We start from the raw sequence: 21728 nt of genomic DNA on the forward strand, positions 1-21728 counted from the left end.
AAAAAACATTAATAAGATATGAGAAATATCATTTATTAGTAGACTTTTTATTTAGTTATTTAAAAACAATTAGTAGAAATTATTTTATGAACCAGCTTTTTTTTTTACTCGCTTCTAGCCACCAAAAACTCAGGACCAGCTCGGTCTCCATCTAGTTTAAATCAGCTGTTAGTTCACTGTCGATTAGACTTATAGTTGTGTTCTTGTGCATATACGCAGACAATATAAAATTCACAATTTGGTTACAATTTAACACAAGACTAACTTGCGTTTCCTAATTGTTTAGTGGCTTTTATTTTTTCAGGTGGAAACAGGTACATTTATTCTCCATCATGCTCAAAAATATCATATGAATAAAATCATCAATATCTTTTTTTTTGTAACTGTTTTTTCTTCGTATATCAAAATAATGAACATTCATGCCAGTTCTCAAAAAAAAAAATACTGAACATTTGAATAATACTATCAAATCAATACTATTAAAACAGAAGCAATTTTTATCTACTTACAAATAGTTTAGGTTGGACCATTACATTTAATTATATTTACTATTATTTCTACTCATATCTAATTTAATTGTTAAATATACATCATACCTAAAATTAAGGAACTAACTAACTAATCTATTATTTTTTAAACTAATAAATTTAATTTATATTAATTCGAAATTCAAATAACTAATCAATTATATTTTAGTTATTAATGTAATAAATAATTATATATATATATATATATATATATATATATATATTTTCATTCGTATATATACAACTATATATTAATCCAAATGCCAAAAAAAACAAATTGTTCAAAACCCTCACCAAATACATAAAAATATAATTCTTATAGTTAGAGTATTAAAATATATATAAATATATATTATAAAATAAATATTTATAGTAATTATATGATGAAACATGTTACTATTGATAGTTTTATGAATATATTTTTTACGGGTTACTCAAACAGACATGTAATACATTAACAAGATGGAATTTATTTTTAGTATGCATCCACTCAAATATTAATCCATTAACAAGATGGAATTTTAGGTGGACTAAAATTGTATTAAAACAATTTCATAATATATTCACTATTCATCTAAACGTTCATGAATATATATATTATAATACTCTAAATATAATAATAAATCAAACCAGATTACATATTGGGTCATCTATCAGTTCAACCGAGAACCAAATCTCGGATTTTAGCGGTTGTTACGGGTTTTATAGAATTTTTAAATAACAGTTTTTTTTTTTTGAAAACTAAAATAGATTACATATGAACCATCGAATTTGGCAATTTAACTACGGGCCGGATCGGGTTTCAAAACATTGAATATAATGTTTCATTTGTAATATCTAAGTGTAGATACAATTAAAATACAAATTTATAATTTTTCAAAAAATAATTCCGTGCTTTGAAAGTGCGGATCAAAATCTAGTAACTGTTACAATGCGTACTTCTCGAAGAAAATAAATTGTGAGAAAATACATAATTGACCTCTGCGTTGGCAAATGGCAATGTATATACAGTTTATGTGGGACTTCCGTTTATGTGTGCTTTATTTCTGTCCTGGAGCAAATCTATGGTTTTGATCCTATCTCGAAACTACGTACACTACAAAAATTGTTGAAATTGCATAACCTACTAACTGAATTACATCTATTAATTCAAAATTCATTGATAGTGGGTAGGAAATTACTCTGCAAATACCTCCATTTCCAAATTCCAATGTAGACATTCTAAAAGCAAGAGTAGTTGAAATGAAAGTTTCTTTTTGATAAAAGCTCTCAAGTCATTTACTCTTAAGTTATCGATTAAATTAGTTATTTTAATAAAAAGAGTTGAATATAACACATAATCACTATTTTATCAGAGTATCGCCTTTAACGTTAAATTATTTTCTTAAAGTAATTGACATTTTTCAAAAAGCGATGATGAATCACATTAACTGCACACGTTTTATAGCATCATGGGTGATGAATTTTATTTTAGGAGATGATTTGAATATACTTAATCAAACAGTGCTTTTCAGATACGACTAAATGCGGTATATTATGTAGCATATGAAAATTTTCATCATACGGTTGCCCGATGTTGACTTATAAAATGATGGCAAGGGAGACAAAGTCCCCATAATACATAAATAAACATGCATGCGTAAAATTATGCGTTCTATACACACGATTATCTTACAGACATTATACGTATTAGATTATATTCATTATTAATACAAAAAAATATACATCTTTTGACTATTGTCCCGCGCATGGTGAAACAAAGATCAGGATGCACCAAATGAGAAAGTAACATCGTGGAATGAACAGAAGAATTAGAATTAGTTTGGAACAATTAGAATTGATGTTACACTATGAAGTCCCGACCACCGTGCCTCCCAATCTTTTCACATGTGACTGATTTCTTCTTGCCTCTTGTTTGATTTGCTGTTAGATGTTTAGATTTGTTTATGCAACCTAGAATTACTGTTTCCCGGCACATCGGCCGATCTGTACTCTCTCCGACTCCCGTTTGGGTTGAAAATTAATTAATATATATATTTAAAAGATGGTAATTTGAGTTTCTCTACCATGATTTCAGTTACATACTTATAATAGACGTATTAAATGATAAAACGATTTGATTTTCGACAAACTCCAGTGACTAACCAAACTATTTGGTTATATACACGGTCCGGAATCTTCCCACTATAACAAAACTAGAATCTATGAAACAAGGAAGAACATATATACATATATTGAATGAAGATTCTAAATAACTACTAGTATATAACAAGCATTCCACGACAGAAAATGAGATAACCCGCATGCCACACATATCACATTGTTTTATAATCACATTCTTTATAGATCAACCGCTGAAAACAAATATTAAAAGGTGACAAAATACATTTGCTGCTACTGTACTACACAGTCTACACTACTACTCCAACCACACCGAACGCATTAGATTCGTGAGCTAGTTGGCGTCCACCCTTGGCACATCCCACTTTTGGTAGCCTTTAAACTGAAAAGCAAGATCATGAACAAATGCGAAGATAACTTGAACTTCAATAGTCCATTGATCTATCCAACGGTAGATAGCTCCTTTGTAAAAACATGGAATGTCCAAGTTTTTAGTTTTGATTGGTTAATATCATTTTTATTTTCAAAAATTTGTAAGTGGAAAGGAATATTATTTGGAATATACTAGTTTCATTCTCTTTCGACCTTTCTTCCCTTCGTATGTGCTTCAATCATTTCGCTCTTAATTTTGACTTAATTTTTTTTAGTTCACTAGTTTTGACCTGGTTTAATTTCTCTCCTGTCGACGGCCAATGTAACACCATCCCATTAAAAAAAACATACATTAGACATAAGACATCATTATAGTCAAACTTTTCTAATAAAAATATAATCACCAGGGGTTTATTTACCAAATCTGCATTAATATGACGAGTTAAGAAAAATGAATAGAATGGGACAACAAGCATCTAAACAACTAATCTCTTGATGTGTGATGCGTCGAGTCGATATATACAACAAGTAGAAGTGAAAAGAATAAATTGCTGTGCAACAAGTAATGCAAATATATATTCATCAAGGTCTAATCATGATTATTCTTTAACACAAGTAATTTTATAAATTACTATTTCAGATCATTCAAGTGGGTTAATCCTGTTGATAGGTATTTCTAAGATTTTCGCCATTTGTTTGCCAAATTTTCAGCCACTAGTTCTAGCATTAGGTCTATAATAATATATTTACTAAAAACTTTTTATAGATGCCAGTTAAAACTAAACAATTTTCAATAGAATGACCATATAACAATATATAATATATATTCAGATATTCTTCTGAAATGCCATATATAAACATTGTGAACTTATTTGTTTTATAGATACGCTAACTTCCGATGATATATTTGCAAGTTCATGTAGTAGGTTAATTAATTAAAGAAATATATATGATGGTTTATCTTAAACCAAGTGAACTTGTTTCTAAAACTTGGTAGGAACCATGAAGGTTTATTTTCATTTCCAACAACCAATTTCAAAATATTTTAAAGCTTCTAATGACCACATCTTATCATCTTTTCCGTTAATTTGTAAGAAAAGTTGGTCCTTCTACCAAATACATTGTCTAAAAAAACTTGGTAGGGAATCACGAAGGTTTATTCTCACTTACAACACGGCCTTTTCGTTTTCTTAAATCTTCTAATGACATCTTGTCTCACTTTCTATCAACTTTGTTTGGTCTTAGACTTGATTATCTATGATTAAATTAGGGTAATATGCCCATTATAATTCCATTCCAATAATAAATCATCGTAAAAAGATAAGCTACAAAGAGTATGAAAAGGTTAAGGAATCGATAGACTAATGATGGTATAAACACGAAAATGATATAAGCGGCAGAAAGTGCCTACTTCTATCGGTTTCTTTTGTTTAACTTGCAAGAGTGAATGAGTGATACTTATTTAATTACTAAATTCGCACAAATCTAACGTTCATTTGTATTTTATATGCTAATTTTCAACATGTCCAGTCTAACTTGTATTTTTATTGAATATTGATTGATTCCGGTATATCCTAGTTAGTAAGGATATTTCATATATTTATATATTGGTCATATTTTACATCATTATTATTTTATAACTTAGTTGTAAATAGTGATTTATCAGCAAATCTAGTGTTCTTTTTGCAGTATAAGAAAACACGATGGACTCATACTACCATCATCACCACATTCATCTCTTCTGAATAGCGAATCGTATCACCAAATGCCTCCTCTATGAAGAGCATTTTTCCTTCCGATCTACTGTGAAGGACTATCTATTTTCATAACTGATTTGTTATTCGATACCTAATAGTATTAACGAATTCCGTTTTCACAATATTTTGGGGTGTGAATTGGGTGTTAACATCATATTTCAAAATAACTAAATCTCAAATTTTTGGCATTGTTGTGAACCTTGTTTCGATGCATTCGAAATTTTGCTCTTAATTCACTGTTTTCTTTTATTTTAGAAATCTCTTTACATCTATGTTTTATGTTTTTAGAAATAATAAAAATTACGTTTCAAAACAAAAATGAAAAAGCAATAGACATCTTCATGAACCACTTTAATATAAACGATTTTATATGTATCATATGGTACCGATACCTGTTCATTTATCATTAATAAAGTGAAAGCTGTTTTAGCAGGCTTCTTAAAGATCGGGCCTAAAGTGTTCGTTTATTAGTCTAGAGCTTTGGGCTAAAATAAATAGGTTTTTGTTTGTATTGGCCTACTTTGCAAGCTGGAAACAGGAGTAAATATGAGACATATCTGAAATCGAAGAGCAGGAGACTGAAAACGCTAAAGGTTACGACAAGAAAAACAGCAACACTAATACGGGGGAAAGAGGGGGAGGGCATGCTGTGTTGACAAAGTTCCAGGTGGTGATCAGACTGAGAAAGAAGGAAAACTGATGGAAAGGAAGACACAGATAAGAATGGAGATAGTAGATTCAAGCAGCAAAACCGCATTCACAGGACTTACAAGTGTATTGTTTAAAACATATTGTTTAGGAGAGGACCATTTCTCAGTCATCATCACTATCAGTTTTGTTTTATCACTCTACGTTAGCACGTTTTAGGAAACTATTGTTAGAATAAAGCAATGTTTTTAAACCCGACCCGAACACTGAACCAGACAACTTACCGGATCACTGGATTGACCAAGGGTGAACCGTGGATAATAAATAAATAAATTTTATTATATAATAATATATTAGCTATGTAAATAAAAATACAGAAACTAAAGTTTAATTTTTTCTAAATGTTTTTTAAAACACAAAATAATAGTTTGGATATGTATATATTTTATGTTTAAAAACATTTAGAAAATACTTAACTTTAGTTTTATAGTTTTATTTTCATTTGACATACAAAATATCATAAAATAGTTTAGACTATTTAAAATTTTCCGTAACAAAAGGTAAGAGTTATGACATCTAAAAAAAATCAAGACATAAAATTCATAAATATTTAAGTTTCTAATTTGAATAATAAATTAAACTTCAAATCCAAAATAAATCAAAAGTAAAAGATCATTGTAATAAATTGTCAATAATGGAAATAAACTAACACCAAATCATTTTCTTCAGGTGGCATACTGAAATCTTCATCAAAATCTAAAAATCACAAATATAAAACTGAAAAGAGAAAGCCTAACTTTTTTTGTCAGTACCTATTTTCTTAATTGAAAACTTAGAATATAAAACCTAATCTAAGAACATAACTAAAAACTAAAAAATAAATAAAGTTATTTATTGGTTCAACCGGTGGTTTAATCGGTATCGGGTTCCGGGTTTTACATGGAGTTTTCAGGTTTTTGTGGGTTTCTATATATTGAGTTTTTCACAAAACTAAAACCGGATTTTTTCTGGATCACCGGATTTTCAAAACACAATAAAGTAATGAAATGAAGACATGGGCGATACATGGGAAGGAAGCTTGGTGGCAAATTTTCCGGGGAAGTAATGAGATTGATTATGGTCTAATACCTCTTATTTGATTCTCACGGGGAAGCTGTTGTACTATTTTCATACGTTATATTTATTTATAACATTTTTAAGACATGTTATTGTGGGAAAAAAAATATTACTGACGAGTTGATAATTTTTTAATATAAAACGAAAAATTAACTGAAAGCTAAAATAAAATTATGTTACAGCAGGCTGCCTTTCATCATTCATTGTACATCTAAACTTTTCTTTCATACTTAATAGCTAAACTAGTATAAGACTAGATCCCAAAAGAAAAGTGTTTGATGGCTTTAACAAAAAAGTGTTCGAAGTAAGAAAAGAAAAGTGTTGATTATTAATATTGGCTCTTGTAGGGTTAGATTAATATGGTAGATGAAGAGGGAGTGTTTATTGGACTTGCAGATTCGTTAAGGAGTATTATATGAACTAAGAAATGTGGATTGGTAAAAAGCACAATATAAATTATAGTCGACTTCGTTGTCAAAAAAAAAAATTATAGTCGATGTCCTTGAGATCTGAAAGTCCGATTTCGAATTTAATGCTCTCGTTAAGAAATACTCCATAATAAGTTTTTAAATGTCTCATGTTCCACGCTAGTATTATCTTATGCTAGTACAGATTTCTCCGCCAATGAGTGTAATATAAAACACTGATTGGCAGCAATAGTATATCTGAAAGATACGAGTTGGTAGTTATGACCATCGCATTATTGATCTGAATCAGCAAAGAAGGTTCGCAATTAGTGGACAAGCTTCTTTTTTCTTTTTTTTTTTTGTAAAAAGACAAACGTAGACAAGATTAGAGGCAAAAAGGTTCGCAATAAGTCAGTTCTGTTTTTGGTAAGCAAGTGGAAACTATATAAAAAGAAAGCCACGTGAATTTCTATTATTAAACAAAAAAACCACGTTGAGTTCTCAGTGTTTTAATTGAAGTCCTCTTATGCGTTTCCTCTCAAGCTTCAGAGACACTGTCATTTGACATCTTGTGATAACATTCTACGCCATGGGAACCAAGTTCTTATCTCTGTGTTTGTCTCTGTGTCTCATCCTCTCAAGCTTTTATAAAGTTTCTTGCCAGGTACGTAACTCTCATAAACACCTTTTCTTTAACCATATACTAACTTTATCAAACCAAATATATGATGATATCAATTGGTTTAATAAACGTATTGACTTTTGCTTTTGGCTTTTAGGATGAAGGAACTACAGGTTTGAATTTAGATCTGATTGAGCGTGAATATCAAGGTAATATTAATATATTATTTAAGCTAATTTAAGAGAAAAAGACTATGATAGCACCAAACCAAGTTTTTGTTCCCAAAGTAGCACTCAAGGTTCAAAGTCACAAAAATAGGTTTCATTAAAGAGGTAAATATACATTTATACCCCTTGGGTTAATTAATCCAAACCTTAGGGTTTAGAGTTAAGGGGTGGGGTTTTGGAATTAGGGTTTAAAATTTTATAAAAAATAAATACTAAAATAAAAAATAAAAATTTTAAAAACAGTTTCAAAAAGTATTTTTAAATTATAAAAAAAAATTGAATAAAAAATAAAAAAAATTCGAAAAAAAATTTCAAGAAAAAAATTATAAAAATTTCGAATCTAAAAACACATAATCTGAAACTATAAAAAAATTTATTTTTTTTTCATTTTTTTTATTTTTATTTTATTTGTTTTTATTTATTTTTGTTTGTTTATTTAATTTTAAACCAAGGGTATTAAGGATATTTTACCCTTTAATGAATATCATTTTTGTGACTTTCTCCTTCTAGTGCTATTTTTGAGACATAAACTTCAAAAGGTGCTATTATCGACAATTGCCCATAATTTAATCTGTTATGAACACAAAATCTTAAAAAGAACAAACAAATGAATTTTGTTGGTTGCAGCTTCTCTCCAAGGCAACGAAGGAGTTGACCAGATCAGTGGTCAGAAAAACAGTACAGTGACTGATAACAACACAATCTCTCTGTCTCTATCAGAAGAATCTGTGGAAACTACTAAAGATTCTGCTGATACCTCGTCTCAGGTCAATTACTGTTTATTATTTATCTTCCTTGGACTCTGCTGCTGATTCTTGCAAAGTAATGAACTCTTAATTAATCTCTGGATGTATAGTTAGGACCTGTTACTGATGAAGTCGTTACACCTTCGAGTATGTTGGACCATATCGAACTTGAGTTCCAAGGCAAGTCAAGACTCTGTTTTGATCTGTTTTCTTTTTTAAAAGATTATTATGTTTCTGGAAGAAGCTTAAATCAAAATGTTGACATGAACAGTTTGTTTTCTTTAATGTTACTTTGATTACAGCACAAATCAATGAACTTAAACAAGCTGGATCTGATGGTATCAACAAAAATGATGAATCTAAGGATGATCAAGAACTAGGTTAAGAAAATACTAATCTTTCATCTATAACCCTTATTGCTAAAAGAGTCTTTCTTAAGATGCCTTTGTTGTTTCAGCTGCTCAGAGGAAGAAAATGTTGGAAGAGATTGAACGCGAATTTGAAGGTATCTTTCCATGTAGTCTGTCAAACTCCACATATAGTTCTTGAAGCCACTGTTGTTGATAGATTCTTACTCTTCCTTCATTGTCTCATAATTACTGGCAGCTGCTGCAGCTGGATTTGAACAATTCAAGATTGATGATTCCACTCAAGGAGAAGATGATGAACAATGTAAAACACACACACACTCTTCCTCTAGTACTTTTTGCCATCACATTTGGTTCTTCCTCATAACATTATAAGTCCAAACTCTGTGTTATGTTCTTGTGTTGCAGCTGCAATGAGAAAAAGCATGCTGGAAGAGATTGAACGCGATTTTGAAGGTCTCTTGAGATTACTCAATATAACTTAAGTATTTGATACTCTAAAAATGTTAGCTAACATTTTGTTTGTGTCTTCCTTCTTGAAGCTGCTACAAAAGGTCTTGAACAACTAAAGGCTGATGATCTAACCGGAGTCAACGACGCAGAACACGGTAACAAAACATATTTTTTTGATGTCTTGTTCTTGTTTACAGTATTCTTGACTCATATTTTGTGTGTGTTGTTTATAGCTGCAAAGAGACAGAAGATGTTGGAAGAGATTGAAAGAGAGTTTGAAGGTAAGTATACTGTTTTTAGTTAGGTATCTTTTACAATACCATCTTAGACCTGTTTTTAAATCTGCTTGTAGAAGCTACAAAAGGTCTTGAAGAACTAAGACATTCAACCTCAAGCACAGATGATGAATCTCACTGTAACATTTTTGTTTTCCCTCTACTTTCATGTTACCTTTAATATCAACTAAAGAACTCATAATATTTCATTGTCTTATTATAGCTGCAAGGAGACAAAGTATGCTAGATGAGATCGAACGTGAGTTTGAAGGTATCTTAACATTATACTCAATGTCTGTTCTAATTGGTTCAAAATTAGATCAAAGCTTTTGTTACATCTTCTTCTACTTGCAGCTGCTACAAGTGGTCTTAAACAGCTTAAGATTAATGCTTACACTGTCGAAGATGATGACAAAGAACAAGGTAAGAAACTATTATCTCTATCTCTACTTTGATAACTTTTCTCACTCATTCAGTTTTGTTAGATTGATATATTGTTATGTCTTGTATACAGCTGCCAGGAGACAAAGTATGCTAGATGCAATTGAGCGTGAGTTCGAAGGTATATATGCAGAGAGAATCTTTAACTCTTTTCTTGGTTCAAGAAGTTCTGAGAGTTTTGTTTTCTTCTCTTGCAGCCGTTACAGAAAGTTTTAAGCAGATTGATGATCTTGCTGATAACAAAGATGAGGGAGACGAATGTAAGATAAACACATTTTTGCAGGTTCCTTTACCTTTGTTGTAGTGTTAGTCTAAGACTGGTGTTTTTGTCTTTGTTATCAGCTGCAAAGAGACAAAGTATGTTGGATGAGATCGAGCGTGAATTCGAAGGTACTTTCAACATATTAGTTATAATGAGATCTTGTGGTTACAATATCAAATATTGAATCGTTTTCCTCTGTTTTGATCAAAACTACTATGCAGCTGCTACAAGTAGTCTTAAGAAACTAAACCTTGATGATTTCACTGAAGGAGATGACAGTGCACAGAGTAATAACTTTTCTTAACTTCTTTGTCTCTGATCAGTTTGTATGATGAAGAATGGTTTAACGTTTTGTTATAGATGCAAGGAGAAATAGCATGCTTGAAGCTATCGAACGCGAGTTTGAAGGTTACTTTCACATAACACTGAACTTCTTAGCCTGAAAATGTAAACCTATTAAAACATATCAAGAAGATAAGTTTTTTTTTCTTTTAATGTTCTTACTTGCAGCTGCTACAAAAGGTCTTGAAGAGCTTAAGGCTAGTGATTCAACCCAAGGCAATGATGATGATGAACACTGTAAAAATCATTTCCCTTGTATCTTTTTTCCATTTTTTGTTTCTAATGTATCCTGGATCGTTTTCAACTTTTTGTTACAGCGGCAAGGAGAAAGAGTATGCTTGATGCTATTGAACGCGAGTTTGAAGGTACCTTTGAACCATTCTTAGCGCAATAAGTCTTGTTAATTTGATGAATCCACATAAACTTGTTACAAAAAGATTGTGCTTACATATCTTATTTCCTATTCAATGTTTCAGCTGCCACAAGAGGCCTTGCAGAGATCAAGAATCATGAAGAACAAGGTAATAATAATGATCTGCTACCATTGTTCCTCTCAAAGCCTTCTGAGATCAAACGTAAAACTTGTTGTCCCTTTTTGTTAACAGCTGAAACTCAGAGAAACAGTATGTTGGAAGAAATCGAACGCGAATTTGAAGGTAATCTCGAGAATCAAACACAATAGTCCATAATGAAACAAGGAGATTACCCAATATAATCTAAGAGTTTGGTTTGGTTTTCTTGTTCACTTCTAATGTGCAGCAGCTGCAGCAAGTGCAAAGGCTGCTGAAAAAGACTGTAAGAAACTCTTTCTCTGTTTATGTCATGTCTATATCTTTGATTCTTTTTTTTTTCTGACATTGCACTAACATTTATTGTAACAGCAGCTGCAAAGAAGCCACCAACCATAAGTACAGTGCAGAAAACTTATGGCGGATTCAATGGTAAATAAACTTCAGATTCTCACAAACATATTTTTCTAAAATGAAATTATGTCTCAATATTTATAATGTTCTTTATTCAACAGGTGGGTTTGACAGTCTTCTAAAGCCATCAGGTTAGCTTTGGAGCTTTCTAAACCAAATAAACTCACAAGAGAGCTACTCTTAATAGTCTTCTCTCTCTGTATGTGTTTCTTGCAGATGGTGTCTGTGGTTGTTTCAACAAAGACAAAGATGGTCTTAAGGCAGACACAGATTCTTCCATTAACCTAGCAGAGATACTCGCTGAAAAATCAAAATCCCAGGTTTGTTAACTAGATTTTACTTTCAAAACATCTAAAATCAGTTTCTTGACTTTTGTTACATGTTTTGATTTTGGTAGGACTCAGAGACCTCTAGCCTCACCACATCACTGACCAATCTTGTTCACACCCATAGAAAAGAAACAACCTCGAAGGTAAGCACAGTCCTTGGCTCATCAGTTACTTCCACCACAAGCGAATCATCCGCTACATCAGAAACCCTAGAGAGCTTAAAGCAAACCCTAAAGAAGCTACGCGGTCTAACCGCACGTGACCTAGTACACCACCCGAACTTCGACGAGATTATAGAAGCCGGTACGCGTTACGAGGTACTCAGCTCAGCTTCCATTGGTTACATCTCTTTACTAGCCAAATACAAAACCGTCATTAAAGAAGGACTCGAGGCTTCTCAGAGAGTCCACCTCGCTCGAACCCGCGCCAAAATTCTCAAAGAAACCGCCGTGGAGAAGCAGAGAGCCGTGGACGCGGAGTTCGCGCTCGCTAAGAGTCTTGCTCAGGGAGGAGACGCGCTGTCCATCAAAATCTTCGCCATCAAGAAACTGTTGGTTAAGCTTGAAGCGGAGAAAGTGAGTGTTGATCTGAAGTTCAAGTCGACGGAGACTAATCTGGGGCGGCTTCTTAAGGAGGCTTCACAGGCTTATGAAGAGTATCATGCGGCTGTGCGTAAGGCAAAGGACGAGCAAGCTGCTGAGGAGTTCGCTCTTGAGACGACTAAGAGAGCAGAACATATTTGGGTTGAGTTTCTTAGTTCACTTAACTGATGAACTAATGAGATTCTTGCTTGCTTAAAGCATAGTTGTGTTCTTGTCTTGTTTTTATTGGTGTTGTTTTGTTACAGACTTTGTTTGTTGGTTATATCAGAAAGAGGTTGAACACAAATCATGTATTAGTCCTCTAATAAAATAGTTCTACTTCATTCTTATTGATCGTGACTAGGACTGGACACATTTACCCATAACCAAAAACTGAACCTTATTGAACCAAAAAAGGAAACCAACCCCATTTTCATAAATATTCGAAGGATCCTAGAGTTTTAGAACCAAAAAATCAATCTGGAACGAAAAGGATAACCAAAATTTTAAAATATAAATTATATAGCTAGCAATATTAATTATATTTATTTTTAAAATAATCAGATATTTTAAAATTACAATTTATAAACCAAATTATTCGAATGCTTTTTATTAAAAATATTTTCAATTCGAACTACCCAATGTACCTAAAATATCTAAATTATCCAAAAAATTTTCTTCTACAAACTGGAATTACCCAGAAAAAGTAACCCAAATTAACTAAAATTATTCGAAAAACCGAAACCAAATTCCAAACTTTTATCATGTATCACCCGAGTCCTAACATTACCCGAACTGAATCAAAAATTAAAATAACCACACCGAATTTACTAAATATCCGAAAATATCCTATATACATCTCTAGAATCGAAAAATCAAAACAAAACCGAAAAAAACCCGAACTAAAACCGAAATACCCATAACAATTGTATAGGCCACAATTGTTAAGAAAGAAGAGTTCGGTGGCCATAATCACAAATTCAGATTCTTTATCTTGTAACTGAAATTTATTACTAGTAGAGTAATCACGCTAATATGATCAGTTACTAGTAACTAGGCTTTCATTAGACTTAATCAATGGAAATACCTTAAGATAATTAATACTTAGAGCCTTATTACGCCTATTTTCCTTTTTATTGTTTGAGAGAACTTGTCTCCTAAACTTAATTTAATATTGCTTTTAAAAAACTTAACTTAATAAAACAAATCTACAAATTAAGATCGGAAACCAATGCTTTTTGTGTATTCATAAGTGATGAGTGTAACCATTTTCATATTACTGTGTTACCTATACTAGATGGTTGCCCAAATATATATTATGTATACAATGTTATATAGTTTGAAACATTAAAATATAATTTTTAATTTTAAATAGTTTGAAAATCAGTCATAAATTTCTATAAATTTGATGTAATAACTTATGAATATTTAGTAATAACAAATGCTTGTAAAATTATATAAGTAATTATCACATTAACTTCACCAACATATATTATGCATCTTCTTATTTTTGTCATTATCATTTCGTTCTTTTTATTAATTTTTTGCTAATATTTTCCTAAATTTTTACATATTTTTTTGCCAAATATTTATTTCTATCTCTAAATAGTAATACAAAATATACAATCAATAAACCAATAATTCATCTTAAAACTCTATTCAATCACAACATTATTCTTTTCAATCATAACATTATCTTATTCACTATATTAATCGACATAAATGCAAAACATTTTTTAAATCAAAATTTTAGTATGTTCCGTTAAATACAATCCGTCCAATCTTCAAAGCCTAATTATTTATAAAGTATATATGGACATTATAAGAGATTAGTTAGTATTATAGATACGACTATGTTTTTATATGAATATGAAATCATTATATCGATTTTCTATATGAAATCATTGGTTAGTGAATTCTCATGAATTTTGGAAATTTTGAAATTCCGTCGTTATTGGTTCTTTGATTTCAAAAGTCTTAATATAATCCATTGTTATTGATTTAAGAATTTTCAAAATTCATTCAAATCTCTTGTTATTCAAAAAAAAATTAGTTATTATTGATTCTCTAATTTTAACTAAATCTAGTGTTATTGGGAGATAAATTTAGTTCATTTTTACTGATAAGACTCAACTTTCAAAATATCAAATGTATCCATGTGATTTTCAAAATCCATGTGATAAAAAACTAGAAAACAAAATAGTTATTCTTACCAAATATCTTTTGCATTTTAAATCCAAATTATATGTCCAAAACTATAATTCATTACAATTTATATACTTTTACATTTTAATATATAATTATATTTATATTGTTTTATCATTTTTAATATATAATTATATTTAGAAATATTAAAAATAATTTATAAACATATAATTCGAAATTAAAAAAAAACTTTTATTTTATTTTTATTTATATATATATATATACATATATATCGTTTTTTGCTTTTTAATAAAAATAATTTTAGTCATTTTCCTAGATTTTCTTATGACAAAAAAAACTATTTAAGATAATTTCCCAATTTTGTATGTGTCACTATTATTATTATTTTTTAATTTGAAGATAAGGTAAGGATCGAAGCCAAGGGCTCAAGTCTCTCTTTCGATCTAACGGATATGATCAAAGCCACGTGTAACAAATCTTATCGACAAACGAACGACCAATAACTACTCACGTGTCACCACGATCCGATTATTATCCTCTCGATCCAACGGACCCAATACACTCTCTCTTCCTCTCTCTCTCTAGCGGCGACCTCCGATTTACCGTTAGATCTGAGATGGCGGACTCCGACAACGATTCAGGCGGCCACAAGGACGGAGGCGGCGCGTCGTCGCGTGAGCAGGATAGGTTTCTGCCGATCGCGAACGTGAGCCGGATCATGAAGAAAGCATTGCCTGGGAACGCGAAGATCTCCAAGGACGCGAAGGAGACCGTGCAGGAATGCGTATCGGAGTTCATCAGCTTCGTCACCGGGGAGGCGTCCGACAAGTGTCAGAGAGAGAAGAGGAAGACGATCAACGGCGACGATCTTCTCTGGGCGATGACGACGCTGGGGTTCGAGGATTACGTGGAGCCGTTGAAGGTGTACCTGCAGAAGTACAGGGAGGTGGAAGGGGAGAGGATGACGACGGGGAGACAGGGGGATAAGGAAGGTGGCGGCGGAGGAGGAAATGGAAGCTCCGGGGGATCCGGAGGAGGATACAATGGAGGAGGAGGGATGTACGGTGGGATTGTGACGATGGGGCATCCTCATCAAGGACACGTGTACGGTGGAAGTGGGATAAATTAGAGAATCAGCAATCTCTCTCTGTCTCTGACTCGGTTAACTCGAAATGGCTCTCACAGGAGAATGCTATATGCAATGTAAATGTATTATCTTTCTATCTCTGCTTGCTATGTTCTTTTGCAAGCTTGTGTTGTTAATTCGTCTTTGTTATTGATTTTAGCCCCTCATGGTGCAACAAGTGTATGTTCTTAGATGATTCTAAATCATTTTGTATATAATTAAGGTATTGCACACAAAGAGTTTCTTTTTACCGTTTCAGCCACGGGAAGAGGCCTTTTAGAAATCTGATTCCTTTGTTTACTCTCAAAGCCTTCTTAAGTCGTGGGAGTCTATTGTAACATTTTGGTCTATTCTAACTTTAGCAGCAGCTACAAGTGCAAAGGCCGATTGAAAATACTGGAAGAAACTCTTTTTTTACGTCTCTCTGTTTATGTCATTTCTCTATCTTTGTGTCATGTTTTATCGCTGCGGAGGAGGGTAGTCTATTAAAAGGAAGATTAAATCTCCATGTTTCTATCTATGTTCTTTCTTTTATAGCTGGTGTGGGTCTTCTAAATCCTTCTGGTTCGCTTTGACGCTCAATACTTGTGAATGTTATAACCAAAGAAACCTCGCAAGAGAGCTACTTTTGAATTGTCTTCTTTTTGTTTTTTGTTTCTTGCAGATGGTGTATACGCCATTTAATAAGAGCCCATGTACTCGAAAACTATTATAATTTCGGTGAGATTACACGTTGCTAGGTTCTCAGCTAAGGTTATATTGGTCGCATCTCCTTGCTAGCCAAATACAAAAAAGAGTCACTCAAAGACTAGTGTCATCTCACTCTCTGAGAATGCAAACCCGTGATAACTTCCTCAAAGAATCTGTAATGGAGAAGCAGGGAGGCGTGAGCGTTGAGTTTGCGTTCGCTAAGACTCTGGCTCAACGAGAAGATGCGCTGCGTATCAGAATCTTTGACATTAAGAAACTTTTGGTAAAGCCTGAAGCAGAGAAATGAATGTTGGTTTGAAATTGAAGTAGTTGGAGACGATCTGGCACGACTTCATAAGGATGTTACTCAGTTAACAATGGTAGAGCCAATAATTGGAAGTAAATAAGAGTTTAGGGCGCCAAAATCAGAAATCCAATTTTTTCCTGTAACTAAAAATTTATTAAATAAATCCACATTATTATATAGAGATTAGTTCACATTTTTCCTGATTATTCAAATGAATCGCGGCAAAAAGGACGTTGGAACTTTAAACAAAAAAAAAAGGACGTTGGAACTACTTCAAATAGATTTTGTTTGTTTGTGTCGGCTAAATTTATCATTAAAATTTAGCAGATTAAAAATAATTAAATTGAGTGAGAAAATGTTTTTTATTTACCTTGTCAGTTAAACTTTATCTATTCCTTTCTTTTTCAGTTTACTCCTTACTTACATTTCATAAATTTGTACAATTCCCGAGAAATAATGGAACAGGGATTAAGAGCTTTTGCAGTGTAAAACACCGTTTTTTTCCTCTAAAATAGAGTAAAAGTAAAAATGGAGTAAAATTATTCCAACCCTACTCTATTTTCCACTCCACAATAGAGTGATGAACAAACAAAAAATAGATTACTCTATTTATAGAATAAATTTTATTATAGAGTGAGATATAGAGTTGAATTAAAACATTCATTACTCCATATTCATTTTTACTCCATTTTTTTTACTTTATTTTAGAAAAAAATAGAGTAAGGATGGAGATAAGCTAAGAGAGCATTTGCGATTCCAGAGGAGTTGCTAGCACGTGTGAACCGTTTCATTATTGGAAAAGCAAGCAGCCGTTTAATTATTGACTTGACGTCAGCTAACAATCATTAATTAAAAAAAAGAGAAAAAGACTAGAATAGCACTAAACCAAGTTTTTGTTTCCAAAGTAGCACTCAAGGCTCAAAGTCACAAAAATAAGTTTCATTAAAGAGGTAAATATACACTTATACCCCTTGGGTTAATTAATTCAAACCTTAGGGTTTAGAGTTAAGGGGTGGGGTTTTGGAATTAGGGTTTAAAATTTTATAAAAAATAAATACTAAAATAAAAAATAAAAATTTTAAAAACAGTTTCAAAAAGTATTTTTAAATTATAAAAAGAAAATTTAAAAAAAAAAAAAAAAAATTTAAAAAAAAATTTATAAAAATTTCGAATCTGAAAACATGTAATCTGAAACTATAAAAAAAATTATTTTTTTTTTTTATTTTATTTTATTTTTTTTTTTATTTTATTTTATTTATTTTTATTTATTTTTGTTTGTTTATTTAATTTTAAACCAAGGGTATTAGGGATATTTTACCCTTTAATGAATGTCATTTTTGTGACTTTCTCCTTCTAGTGCTATTTTTGAGACATAAACTTCAAAAGATGCTATTATTGACAATTGCCCTAAAAAAAGAGAAAAAGACCAAAATAGCACTAAATCAAGTTTTTGTTCCCAAACTAGCACTCAAGGTCAAAAGTCACAAAAATAGCACTCAAGGGGTGGGGTTTAGGGTTTAAAATTTAGGGTTTAGGATTTAGAGTTTAGGTTTTAGGGTTTAGAGTTGAAAAGTGAAGTTTTGGGGATAAGATTTCAAATTTTGAAAAATAAAAAAATTTAAATTTTTCAAAAGATAAAATGCTATTTTGGTCATTTTAGTTTTTGAGTGCTATTTTTGTGATATAAACTTAGAAAGGTGCTATTTTGGAGATTTGCCCTAAAAAAAACCAACAACCATTGGGAAAAAAAAATCAATTAATAAGAAAAGAATAAAAAAAAATTAAAATCAGCCAGTTGTGCAGCAGCTCTGACTCAGTTACCTCCGAGTCTCCGAGCTCTCTCTCTCTCTTTCTCTCCCGGCGGTTCTGTTCAGCTCTTGGCTCAACCTTAGATTCACAGGTGAATACTATCTGCATTGTAATCTCTCTCTCTCCTTCGTCTTCGTTTCTGCTTCTTCTTCAAGCTTTTGCGTTGTTTCTCCTCTCTTTGCACCGTATGACTTTCGTCTAGCTGCTTCGTTGATTGAACATTGACTTTACGTTTTCTTTTTCGATCGCAGATTTCTCAAGATTCGCCTCAATCTTCGTTTCTCTCTACTTCAGAGCAAGCAGCTTCATCATTCGTATCATCGAAGGTTCGCCGATAGTAAGTTACTCGCTGCTAAGATCTCGATCTTGAAACTGGATTCGATTTCTCTCGAACGAACGAACAAATTCGAATTCGCGATCCTAGCAGTTAGTTAGTTTCTCCAGATTCACTTCGATCACAACAAGTGATACTATACTATATATATAGCTGATGATTTAATTTCTAATTCTTGCTGTGTTTAGGATACTGATGATGCTATTGTTGTAATCAAGAAACTATGGAGGATCTACGTCTATCACCACTGAGACTAGGCAGCTTCAAGTCGTCACCTCCAAGGGGCTCACCTACATTCAGGAGAGTACACTCAGGCAGGACTCCACGTAGAGAGGTCAAAGCTAATGGCGGAGCTCTTCAGTGGTTCAGAAGCAACCGGCTGATCTATTGGCTGCTTTTGATTACTCTTTGGACGTATCTTGGATTCTATGTTCAGTCTAGATGGGCGCATGATGATGATAACAAAGTTGAGTTCTTGCGGTTTGGAGGCAAACTTAGGGAAGATGTTTTGCATGTGGAGCAGAATACACGAGTGGGTTCGGTTGTTGATAAGACTACTCATTTGGTAGTGGATGGTACTAATGTAGTACATGTGGATGTTAATAAGAGGATGCATGTGGCTCTGGCCAAGAAAGAGGATGCCACACCTCGGCGAAGCTTGAGTGCCAGGAGGAGGAGGAGGAGAAAGGCTGGTCGTAGCTCACGTAGTAAGACTCAGAAGGTGAGAAAAGTGGTGGAGGACTTGGATGAGCAAGATCCAGAGCTTCCAAAGACGAATGTTACCTACGGCAAGCTTTTTGGTCCTTTTGGATCGATAGAGGATAAGATTCTTGAGTGGAGTCCGCAGAAGCGATCAGGGACGTGTGACAGGAAGTCAGATTTCAAACGCCTTGTTTGGTCAAGGAGATTCGTCCTGCTTTTCCATGAACTGTCAATGACCGGTGCTCCAATCTCGATGATGGAGCTGGCTTCCGAGCTTTTGAGCTGTGGGGCAACGGTCTATGCGGTGGTTCTGAGCAGAAGGGGTGGTTTGTTGCAAGAGCTCATAAGGAGAAGGATCAAAGTTGTTGAAGATAAAGGAGAACTCAGCTTCAAAACCGCCATGAAAGCAGACCTTGTCGTTGCAGGATCAGCTGTTTGTGCTACATGGATTGGTAAAGTCTTTCACGAACTTATACTGACTTTATATGTTTAGAAATGTGTACTAGCTCATTCAATACATGTTTTCTTGAATCTTCTTTTCTCCCAGATCAATACATGGATCACTTTCCAGCTGGTGGAAGTCAAATCGCTTGGTGGGTAATGGAGAACCGGCGAGAGTACTTTGAACGGGCCAAACCTGTACTTGACCGAGTGAAGCTGCTTATTTTTCTATCTGAAGTGCAGAATAAACAGTGGTTAACATGGTGTGAAGAGGAGCGCATAAAGCTTAGGTCTCAGCCAGTTATCGTTCCGCTCTCTGTTAATGATGAGTTGGCTTTCGTAGCCGGGATTTCCAGTTCGCTGAATACTCCAACACTGACCACAGAGATGATGAAGGCGAAAAGACAAGCACTACGAGAATCAGTCAGAAAGGAGTTTGGTTTGACAGATAAGGATATGCTTGTGATGTCTCTTAGCAGCATTAACCCGACGAAAGGACAGCTTCTTCTCCTTGAATCTGCCGCCTTGGCACTAGAGAAAGAAAAGGAACCAGAACAAGTCGCTAAAAGTAATCACATCAGTGGCACCAAGAAAGAAAAGATTAGTCTTTCAGTCAGACATCGGTTAAGAGGTTCAGCAAGGAAGATGAAAATCAAGTCTCGTGTTGTTGATAATCCGTCTGTTCTGTCTGCCACCGGTAAAAGGAAGCTGTTGTTCTCTGCCAGCGTAACACAGAAACAAGACCTTAAGCTTCTTCTTGGATCGGTTGGGTCTAAGAGCAACAAAGTTGCATACGTTAAGGAAATGTTGAACTTCTTGTCGAAGAATGGAAACTTATCGAACTCGGTTGTGTGGACTCTAGCGACCACTCGTGTTGCCTCACTATACTCTGCAGCAGATGTCTACGTAACAAACTCCCAGGTAACGTTTCTTATCTTGATCCTCTTATGGCGTTGTTCTACTCTCGTTTTACTTTAGTCAATCTGTGAAACAGGGAATTGGTGAAACATTTGGGAGAGTGACTATCGAAGCAATGGCTTATGGTCTTCCGGTGAGAACAAACGCTTTTGATAGACGAAAATGAAATGTTGTTCATCCTAATCATTGTTTTTTTCTTTTTCATGGGAGCAGCTGCTTGGAACAGACGCAGGAGGAACAAAGGAGATAGTGGAGCACAATGTGACAGGGCTGCTACACCCAGTGGGGAGGCTAGGTAACAAAGTGTTAGCTCAGAATCTCTTGTTTCTGCTTAGAAACCCATCTACAAGGCTACAGCTAGGAAGCGAAGGACGTAAGAAGGTTGAGAAGATGTACATGAAGCAACACATGTACAAGAGATTTGTAGATGTTCTAGTCAAATGCATGAGACCCTAAGTCTGTACTTGCCCTCGTTTATTTTGCTTTAATTGTTCATGATCCAGGATAAATAAAACCCAATTCTTATCAAATTCCATGATATTCTTTAGTTCTGTAAGATTCTATATTCTTTTGTTTGTTACCATTGTCACATGATATTATATTTTCCTAAAGGAAAGATAAGCAAAAACACTTAAATCTTGTAATTGACAAAAATATAGAAACAGTACTGTATTCCATTAATAAAACAGTACTTAAATCTTGTTTTGTTTATAAAATT

General features: G+C 33.1%; 3 protein-coding genes across 19 annotated transcripts; all 3 read left to right on the top strand.

Annotated features, from left to right (window-relative positions):
* Positions 1 to 7450: 7450 nt before the first annotated feature.
* On the top strand, positions 7451 to 12867 carry LOC106345382 (TSA1-like protein). Of its 11 annotated transcripts, none has more exons than XM_048779786.1 (27): positions 7451 to 7612; positions 7728 to 7779; positions 8425 to 8564; positions 8654 to 8723; positions 8846 to 8923; positions 9001 to 9048; positions 9150 to 9215; positions 9320 to 9367; positions 9454 to 9519; positions 9598 to 9645; positions 9693 to 9779; positions 9863 to 9910; positions 9994 to 10062; positions 10154 to 10201; positions 10278 to 10340; positions 10423 to 10470; positions 10564 to 10629; positions 10703 to 10750; positions 10853 to 10921; positions 11002 to 11049; positions 11161 to 11205; positions 11290 to 11340; positions 11444 to 11479; positions 11566 to 11625; positions 11709 to 11738; positions 11824 to 11927; positions 12005 to 12867. In XM_048779786.1, exons 1-27 carry the CDS (start codon positions 7538 to 7540, stop codon positions 12704 to 12706), a joined length of 2313 nt encoding a protein of 770 aa, XP_048635743.1. In that variant the 5' UTR covers positions 7451 to 7537; the 3' UTR covers positions 12707 to 12867. The 11 variants fall into 11 exon arrangements, with proteins under 11 accessions (XP_048635743.1, XP_048635744.1, XP_048635745.1 ...); XM_048779787.1 differs by having other exon boundaries at positions 11569 to 11625; XM_048779788.1 differs by having other exon boundaries at positions 11447 to 11479.
* Positions 12868 to 15037: 2170 nt separating this feature from the next.
* On the top strand, positions 15038 to 16059 carry LOC106452238 (nuclear transcription factor Y subunit B-3). Its single transcript, XM_013894296.3, has one exon. The coding sequence runs from the start codon at positions 15300 to 15302 to the stop codon at positions 15810 to 15812; it is 513 nt and encodes a 170-aa protein (XP_013749750.1). The 5' UTR covers positions 15038 to 15299; the 3' UTR covers positions 15813 to 16059.
* Positions 16060 to 18556: 2497 nt separating this feature from the next.
* On the top strand, positions 18557 to 21557 carry LOC106406851. 7 transcript variants are annotated; one of them, XM_013847588.3, is made up of 6 exons: positions 18557 to 18706; positions 18867 to 18952; positions 19138 to 20103; positions 20199 to 21013; positions 21087 to 21143; positions 21224 to 21557. In XM_013847588.3, exons 3-6 carry the CDS (start codon positions 19173 to 19175, stop codon positions 21464 to 21466), a joined length of 2046 nt encoding a protein of 681 aa, XP_013703042.2. In that variant the 5' UTR covers positions 18557 to 18706; positions 18867 to 18952; positions 19138 to 19172; the 3' UTR covers positions 21467 to 21557. The 7 variants fall into 7 exon arrangements, with proteins under 7 accessions (XP_013703042.2, XP_022575388.2, XP_022575387.2 ...); XM_022719667.2 differs by having other exon boundaries at positions 18568 to 18706; positions 18867 to 18941; XM_022719666.2 differs by having other exon boundaries at positions 18572 to 18724.
* Positions 21558 to 21728: the final 171 nt, after the last annotated feature.

Source organism: Brassica napus, chromosome A5, assembly GCF_020379485.1.
Source record: "Brassica napus cultivar Da-Ae chromosome A5, Da-Ae, whole genome shotgun sequence".
Classification (NCBI taxonomy): domain Eukaryota; kingdom Viridiplantae; phylum Streptophyta; class Magnoliopsida; order Brassicales; family Brassicaceae; genus Brassica; species Brassica napus.